This window comes from Marmota marmota, unplaced genomic scaffold, assembly GCF_001458135.2.
Source record: "Marmota marmota marmota unplaced genomic scaffold, marMar, whole genome shotgun sequence".
NCBI lineage: Eukaryota > Metazoa > Chordata > Mammalia > Rodentia > Sciuridae > Marmota > Marmota marmota.
In genome coordinates, this window is record NW_026000254.1 from 69,589 (window position 1) to 78,576 (window position 8,988).

General features: G+C 49.1%; 1 protein-coding gene across 1 annotated transcript; it reads left to right on the forward strand.

Annotated features, from left to right (window-relative positions):
- The first annotated feature begins 2,272 nt into the window (after nucleotides 1-2,272).
- On the forward strand, nucleotides 2,273-8,741 carry Tspyl2 (TSPY like 2). Its single transcript, XM_015506551.2, has 7 exons — nucleotides 2,273-3,235; nucleotides 4,551-4,628; nucleotides 4,733-4,844; nucleotides 4,920-5,065; nucleotides 5,186-5,280; nucleotides 5,594-6,318; nucleotides 7,996-8,741. The coding sequence occupies exons 1-7, from the start codon at nucleotides 2,429-2,431 to the stop codon at nucleotides 8,142-8,144; spliced, it is 2,112 nt and encodes a 703-aa protein (XP_015362037.1). The 5' UTR covers nucleotides 2,273-2,428; the 3' UTR covers nucleotides 8,145-8,741.
- Nucleotides 8,742-8,988: the final 247 nt, after the last annotated feature.

Here is an 8,988-nt window from a genome sequence, read left to right on the forward strand (position 1 = left end):
AAGGGGGTGGGGGGTAGATAGGGTACACTCAGGAGGGTTTTCCTCCATTTCTTTTTTCTAACTGCCTGGATTCACCATTGGATTTTGTAAATGGAAAAACGAAATGAACAATGCTATATTGGATGTTTTCTCTTTCTGACTGTGTGTGTGTGTGTGTGTGTGTGTCCTGTCTGTGTGACCATACGTGGGGAAGTATGACTGAGTAAGACAGGATGTGTCTGTGTGACTTTGTGTGAGGAGACACCCCTGAGGAGAACTTGCCTGGTGCACACATATGAGTAAATGCCTGTATGCAGAGATGTGTACATTGTATGTGCGTTCGCGTGCACACACACACACACACACACACATCCATCTAGTTGAGAGGAGACAAACTAGAGTATGTGCCTGCAGCAGGAAGTAGTGTGTTCAGGAGATAGAACCTGGAAATTATGTGTATGTATTTAGAAAGAGGGCTGACTCCCATCGTATAAGATCATCCTCTCTTGGCCCAAGCTCTGAGCACCAGGTGAAAAAGGCAGGGTACTTGAGAACCCCTCTCCTCCCAAAGCCTGGAGTCTCAGTCCCCTTCCTCAAACTCAAACAAGATGTTCTTGAAATTGGATGACCATGGAGAATGGGGAAAGGGAATTGGGGATAAAATATTGGGGAAACTGATGGGGTTAGGAAATGCCCCCCCAAAGTAAAGGCACTGGAGAAATTGCTCAGTCTGGGCTAGGAGCCTTTCCCAAGGATCCACTATATACAGCTGGGACTTTGGTCAACTTTGATTAAATTCAGAGGCAGGTGCAGCAGGTCTGGGGTCTACCCAGCTGGCCTACTCCCTGCACGCTTGATTTACTATTTATTTATTTATTTATTTATTCTCTCAGGTGCACAGAACTGAGTGGACCATACTCCTCAGTTCTTGGCACAATATATCATCGTTGGTCCATGTAAGGCCCTTTTATTTTTTGTTTTGTTTTGTCCCCTTCATCACCCATCCCTGATCCCATCCTCCCCCACTCCACATAGGCACCCACTCGTGTATTTAACGTTGTCCTTCCAATCCACCGATCATGTGTTTCTTTACATATGTGTATCTGTGTAAAATATATGGTATTGTTGTGTGTTTTAATTTACATAAACAGTATTGTACTATAAATCTTGTTCTGTTTCTTTTTTCACTCAACATTATGTTTTTGAGATCCAGCCATATTGCTATATATAGATCTAATTCATTTTAGTGGTCCATCTTAAACATATATCACATTTTTCCAATCCATTGCCCTGGTGATGGATCCCTAGGTTCACTTCCATTCTTTGCTACCACAACAAGGCTGCAATGGGAAGCTACCTACATCTCTTTAGGAACTAGGGATGCCTAATTTAGAGAAGAAGCTCAGAGAGGTGCAGTGATTTGATTAGGGTTACAATGTGAGGGTCACACTCATTCCAGACCCAAAGCCAGAATTCCACTAACCACCATGCCTCGCCAAAGACCATCCATCTCTGGTCAAAAACAAAATCTTAAGATATAATTAAAAGCAGTATACACGGAGGAAAGGATGGAAGGGAAGAGAACTGTTCAACAGATTAAGAGATAGAAAGTCCTAGAAAAATCTAGCAGATGAGCTGAATCGCTATCATTTTTTATGACGCAGAGGCAGTTACTTTTTTTGTGTAAGTATTGTTTCTAGAACCGTTTTGCAGAGATGGAAAATGCCACGTCAAAACTTAGACCCCAAATCAAAGACCTTGAATGCCTAAACTGCAGGAGCGCTAGGGCAGCCGGCACCCTAAGTGGATACATTAGAGTTGACCACGGGGGCAGAAGCAGGAGATGGGGGAAGGGGCAGATTTAAGAAGTGCGTAGTTGCTGAGGAGAGGGGGGTGGGGGAACGATAGCGAGGCTCTTCGATTTTATTTGAGCACATCCTGCTCACTGCGTTTGTTTTTCGTCTTGTTTTTTGGTCTTCAGAACCACTGGTACTTTTCCCATTGGATAAACGTTTTAAGAGTGAGGGAGAGGGGCTTCTTCCCCTAGCTTTCCTCGCAACCAATCGTTAGGCAGTTTTCCTCTCTTCGCCGGGGTAGCTAGCCCGCTGATTCGCGGGTTTGAGGAGAGCCAATCGCAAAGTGATGATGTGTAGTGTTGGCAAGCAGATTGCGTGAGAGCGGGCAGGGGTCGCAGGAACGCGAGCGCCGCCGCGGCGGCCGGTAGCCAATGATGAGGCAGGTAGGCTCCTTGTGTCAGGCAGTGGGCGGGGCCTCGCGATTGGCGCGGAGGGAGTAGGGCAATCGCTGTGGGAGGGAACGCCAGAGCGAGGCGGTGAGCGGAGCTGGTCGCGTGAGGCGTAGCGGCTGCACTTGAGGTGTAACTGGTAGCGGCGGCCGGCCAAGAGCAAAGGAGCTAGTGCTATCTCCTGAGCTTGTGAGCGCGGTCACCATGGACCGCCCGGATGAGGGGCCTCCGGCCAAGACCCGCCGCCTCAGCGGCTCGGAGCCCCCTCAGCGCGATCCGCCGCCGCCGCCTCCCCCGCCGCCGCCACCGCCGCTCCTGCGACTGCCTCTCCCTCCACCCCAGCAGCGCCCGAGGCTCCGCGAGGAAACCGAGGCGGCACAGGTGCTGGCTGATATGAGGAGGGTGGGACTGGGCCCCGCGCTGCCCCCACCGCCACCCTATGTCATTCTTGAGGAGGGGGGGATCCGCGCGTACTTCACCCTGGGTGCTGGTGGTCCCGGCTGGGATCCTGCGATCGAGTCAGGGTATGGGGAGTCGCCCCCTCCCACAGGGAGCCTGGAAACACTCCCCCCTTCCGAAGCCTCTGGGGGGAGCCTGGAAATTGACTTTCAGGTTGCAGAGCCCAGCAGCCTTGCAGGAGAGAAGGCCCTAGAAACCTGTAGCTCAGGGGGGTGGGGGCCCCAGATGTTAGTCGGTCCAAAGAGGAAGGAGGAGGCTGTCATCATAGTGGAAGATGAGGATGAGGATGAAAAGGAAAGTGTGAGGAGGAGAAGAAGGCGGCGGCGGCGGAGGAAGCAGAGGAAGGTGAAGGAAAGCAAAGAGAGAAATGCTGAGAGGATGGAAAGCATCCTGCAGGCACTGGAGAGCATTCAAATGGACCTGGAGGCAGTGAACATCAAGGCAGGCAAGGCCTTCCTGCGTCTCAAGCGCAAGTTCATCCAGATGCGAAGACCCTTCCTGGAGCGCAGAGACCTGATCATTCAGCACATCCCAGGCTTCTGGGTCAAAGCAGTATCCTTCTCATCGATACTCATGGGCCAGAAACCCATGACAGAAAAGGAGACATGGGGGAGGGACAGAAAGGGTGAAGGGATGTCGGGAAGGGCCAGAGATGGGGGTGAGCCCCCTATCGGAAGACTGACTAGATTGGGTAGAAGAGGGATGGAAGGAGGAGGGCAAAACAGCAGAGAAGCTGGACTGGAGATGTTGGGGGAAGCACACAATAAAAACTGGACCACATATGGGAAGAGTGGGGGAAGAGGAGAAGCATAACATTAAAAAAAATGGATCACAAACAGTGAAAGGGGGAGGGTAACAGGGGAGCACAGCAGAAAAATTGGACCAGAGATGGTGAAAGGAGAAGGGGAGGGGCATACAGAAGATGAACTGACTCAGACAGTGAAGAGGGAGGAGAAAGGCAGAGAAACTGCCCAGAGAGGATGTTTAAGGCACAGAGGGCTCTGCAAGCCTAGTTGTCTACTTAGACACTAGGAGACCTCAATCCTAGCTAGAGTTGGGAGGGGATGGAGGAGAGGGCATTTGGGAGGGGCTGGAGCCTCTGAAAGGCCAGGAGAGAATTACCTGGGTATGGAGATCAAGGGGTTAACTGAAGGAAAAGAGAGAATAGGAAGAATCCCATTCACTGTTCCTGATTGTTAAGCTCATCCCTGGGGAACACATATACATGTAACATGTTAGGAACATGTAGGTTTAACATCTTAACAGAATTACATGGAGACAGACCCCTGGCATCCTGATATAAATATCATGTGATCACAGGCCCTCAGCACACTGGCATACAGTATCATGTAGTCACAAGATTTCAGCACCCAGACAGTGTTATGTAGCCATAGCTTCTCAGCACACAGACATATAGCATCACTTGAACACAGACTCTAAGAGCCATTCACACAACATCATGTGGATGCAGACCCTTGACGCCCACTTAGAGGCCCTCAGTAACTGGATACATCATCACTTGGGGCCTTCAGCCCCCAGATACATAGTATTTTGTGTACACATACCCTCAGCATCCAGAGATATCACATGGACATAGATCCTCAGCACCCAGACACATAGCAAATATGAACCATGGCAAGGCTACCTAACACAGATTTAACATTACATAAACACAGGGTCTCATCACATAAATTGTATCATGGGAATAAAAGTATGCTTTTATAAACTATGCTTGCTCTACACATATCACATCAATATAGAAGAAATCCTCCTGCTCCAGCCTCTCTTTTGCTCTGCCCTGCCTGGCCTTCCCTCCCTCCCTCACATTGAACAGTTAATCCTTGACCTAAACTGCTCCACTCATCAGTTCCTCAACCACCCCAGAATTTCAATCTTGATCAACCAACGAGATGAAGACATTTTCCGCTACTTGACCAATCTTCAGGTCAGGCCAAAGAGGAACACCAAGGAATCTGGTCCTTAAAGGTGAGGGGGGGTGGGAGGTACCGTTGGGGGAAAAGATTCCACCATTGCCACCACCCTGAGCAGGTACAGGATCTCAGACATATCTCCATGGGCTACAAAATGAAGCTATACTTCCAGACAAACCCTTACTTTACAAACATGGTGATCGTCAAGGAGTTCCAGCGCAACCGCTCGGGTAAGTCGTGGTCCCAAGGTAAATCCCCTGTCTGTCCTTATCCAGTCCTGTTTCTATGGCCTCCTCTTCCCATAGGCCGGCTGGTGTCTCACTCCACCCCTATTCGCTGGCACCGGGGCCAGGAACCCCAGGCCCACAATCGCAGGAACCAGGACACCAGCCACAGCTTCTTCAGCTGGTTCTCAAACCACAGCCTCCCAGAAGCTGACAGAATTGCTGAGGTGAGGACCCTCTTGGCATTTGCAGAGAAGGCTTTGCTAGACTTTCCCTGGGTGTCTGGGGAATTGGATGTAAGGTCTGGCACTTATACACATGGCTCTATTCCCCTTCTCTTTCAACAGATTATCAAGAATGACCTGTGGGTTAACCCTCTACGCTACTACATGAGAGAAGGGGGCTACAGGGCAAACAGAAAGAAGCAAGAAGAGAAGGAAAGGTGATGGGGGAATTGGTGGTTGAGAAATGGTTTGTTGGACATGGAGCAAAGACTAGGTTAGTGTTATACAAGATTTATGGAGCTGCAAGGGACCTTTGGGATAATCTAGTGCAATGTTTTATAAGTGAAGAATGACTCCCAGAAATGGCCTGAGGGTTACATAGTCAAGGGCAGAAATGGGACTCTTCCTAGCCTAACATCATTCCTAGGAGCCCTTGTAGCCTACTGCCTTCCCATTTACTTACCATTTTTCAGTGTTTTCCCTGGGTTTATCTCCCACTAACCCCATACTTAGCCTGAAACTTCCCCACAGTAAAGCCAAGGATGAATTTGAGATGGTGATCATGGAAGACGCTAATGACTATTATGCCATGGGAGACGTTCTCAGCGAGATCTCAGACATTGATGAGACCACTGACAATGACACTATTCATGACATCAAGATTTCTGACTTCATGGAAACCACCGACTACTTCGAGACCACTGACAATGAGATAACTGACATCAATGAGAGCCTGTGTGACAGTGAGAGCCCTAACCACATTGAGAACCCCAACAATGAGATCGCTGACAGTAGCGAGAGTGCTGATGATGAGACCACTTACAACGAGAGTACTGATGACAATGAGAGCACTGACGACAAAAATGAGAATCCTGAAAACAATGAGAATCCCAACAAGAGTGTTGATAGTGACAACAAGAACCTGGACAGTGACAACCGAGGCATCAGTGGCAACCTTGCCATCAGTGCCAACAACCAGGACAGCAGTGATTGTGACAATGGAGATGAGGGCAGTGATGATGAAGACAATGATGGCAATGAAGGTGACAATGAGGGTAGTGATGATGATGGCAATGAGGGTGACAATGAGGGAAGTGATGATGACGACAGAGACATTGACTACTACAAGAATGATATTAACATCTTTGACAAGGATCAGGATAACAGCTCCAACCAGGATGACTACGAGGATGAGGTAGAGATCATCTCTGAAGACTCAGTGGAAGAAGAAGAAGAGGAGGAGGGCAGTGAGGAAGGTGAGCTAGACTCTTTTCTCTCAGAGAAAGCCTGGAACCAGGGTATCCAGCTACTAACACTGTCTTTTCTTCTGAAGGAAAGAAAAAACCTTCTATGCAGCTTTTTAAATAAAGGAAGGTCAGAGAGCATTTAATTTATAAATGTAACAAAACCAAACAAAAAAAGTTCAATTCTAGGTGATAGAACTGTTCTAGGTTGTAACAGAGCAAAAGACAAAAAAGTAGACAAAAATATAGGGGATAGTGGTGGAAAACTAAAAGTAAACACACACACACACACACACATACATGGAAAAAAGTGGCAAATACATTACAGTTCAGCACTCTGTACCCAGCTCCCTGGTCTTGTGAGAACTCCCAGGCTTGTTTGGGCAGCTGAAGGTGAAGTGACAGTTTCCTTTGTAAGCTTAGAGGATGGAGCAGCTAATTCTAACTCAAGAGTGGGGAAGAGGGTGGGAGAGCTAGAAAAAGGAGGTGATACTTGAATTGGAAGCTGCATTCCCAATAAAGAGCACTGTGGAGCATTTTCATGGAATGGATAGTGTGAACAAGGACCTAGAAGAGTGAAAATGCATGGTTTGTTGGGCAAGGGTTCCAAAATTGTCTCCTGAGAACCGTTTTATCAGTTTTGAAAGTTGGTCCTCACAGAAGGGTTCAGTGGTCATACATGTTACATACAATAATTTCCTCTTATAGAATCACACATATTAGCACCTTAAAGACTAAGAAAACCTACTGTGAAAAAAAACCTATTTCACTTTGCAGATCTCAACATGTTTAAACTTCTTGACCACAGAAATTATCAAAGAACACATTTTTGGGAAATGAGGAAGGATTGCACAAGGGGGTTTAAGGGAGAGATAAGTATTTGAGGTAACTCCTAAGTTTGGTTCTGACCCAGAAGACCATAAAAATAAACTTTAAACCCGTGTAAAGGAGGTATTTGAGTTTGATTCTAAGCAGACAGAAGAGAAGTGTCATTCCCGCCCCCACCTGGTGGAGAGGGAGATAGACTGGGTGAGAAAACCAACCACTCCTACAGATTTTGGCCATGGGCTCCCTGACAAACATCATTTCAGACAGGGGTGGGTCATCAAGGGTAATGGCGTTGGATGAGTGAGTGGCCTCAATTTAGATTTATTTTTCAGGTAGGGTAGGGGAACTGAGGTAGTTGTCAGTCCTCTTCTCCCACCTGATGGCAAGTCCAAGAATGGGAGGCAGAGCTGTCTGCCCAACCCTGGGGTGGTAGTGGGTGTGGGGAATTGGGCTGAAAAAGACAGACTGGGGCCTGTTTGCACCAGACTGGGGAAAAGAAGTGAGGGAGCTGCCTGGGGATGAATAGGTTTATTCAGCTGAGGTCTGAACTCAGGAAGAGCCAGATTGAGGAATGGGGGGTGAGGGGACAGAAAAAAAAGCTACTTTCAGAAATGTATCAATTTTGATAGGACAGAGGCAGGGAGCCCACCCTGCCTTCATGCCTCCTTCCTACCCCCCCCCCTGTGGGATTGAGTCTGTGGGCATGTGCTGACACAAACAGAGCTGCTTTTTCCAAGCAGAGGCGCTTGGAAAGTGGTTCCAGGCCCCTCAAAGGCCCTGGCTGTGTCTTCTGTTCCTTTTCAGAGTGACATCTAACTGCCCTCCTCGATTTCCCCTTCCTTGCCTCTCTCCCCTGTGCAGGCAGTGAGCAAAGCGAAGACAGCTATGAGGAGGAAAGAAGCTACGTGGAGGAAGGAAGTGAAATCGATTCAGAAGATTCTGACATTGAGGAGGTGCTTCAAGTCCCAAACGCTTGGGCCAACCCGGGGAAGAGGGGGAAAACCGGATAAACATCTTACCCTTTTGGGGGGTCTCTTCTCTGTATCCCTCTCCCCCTGTCCCGTTTCCCACCCCCTCAGCTAGGGCCACGCGGCTCCACATTGCACTTCTGGGGGGTGACCGACTTCGTACACGGGTTTAAAGTTTATTTTTATGGTTTAGTAATTGCAGAGTTCTTATTTTGGGAGGGGGGAAGGGAGATTCTCCCCCTTCTTGGCCCTCCTCCTCCCGCAGGCTTCTGTGTGCTGCTAAACGTATTTATTGTGATGCCTTGGTCAGGGCCCCTCTAGCCCCCTTCTCCTTGTTAGTGTTGGCCCCAGCCCCTCTTCCTGTGGAGTGGACACCCTGATCCCAAAGCGGAGAGGGTCCTTGTGGCCTTCATCGCAGCTGTGCAGTAGCCTTGAAGGCTCTGTTGCCACCCTGTTCTACCAAGTCTCTCTCTTTCCATCCTTTTCTTCTTCCCTCCCCCCTCACCGTGCCGCTAGCCCGCCTAGGTGTCTATGCAAGGCCGCTTTGCCATTGCGGTATTCCTGTCCCCGCTCCCCCAGAAGTCCCGCCTCTTTTCCCTGTGAACCCTGATGATCCTAATAAAACTGAGCAAATTCAAAGTGCCGCTTCGAGTCTTTTGTCCGCCCTAGTGTGCAGTCTCTAGCGGCCAGTCTTCCAACAGGCCAGCACGAAGCCTCCTAGCCTACGCAATCGCCTCCAAGATGGTAGTTGCTGGGGGTTCTGCAGACCTGGGGCAAGCTCCTCCAGGCCGCAAAGGCGTTGCGTCAGACCATTGCGGACCATCCTGACCAATCGCAGGGTGAGGTTGAGGAAGCCCCTCCCTGTCGCGGCGGTCGCTTTAGACCC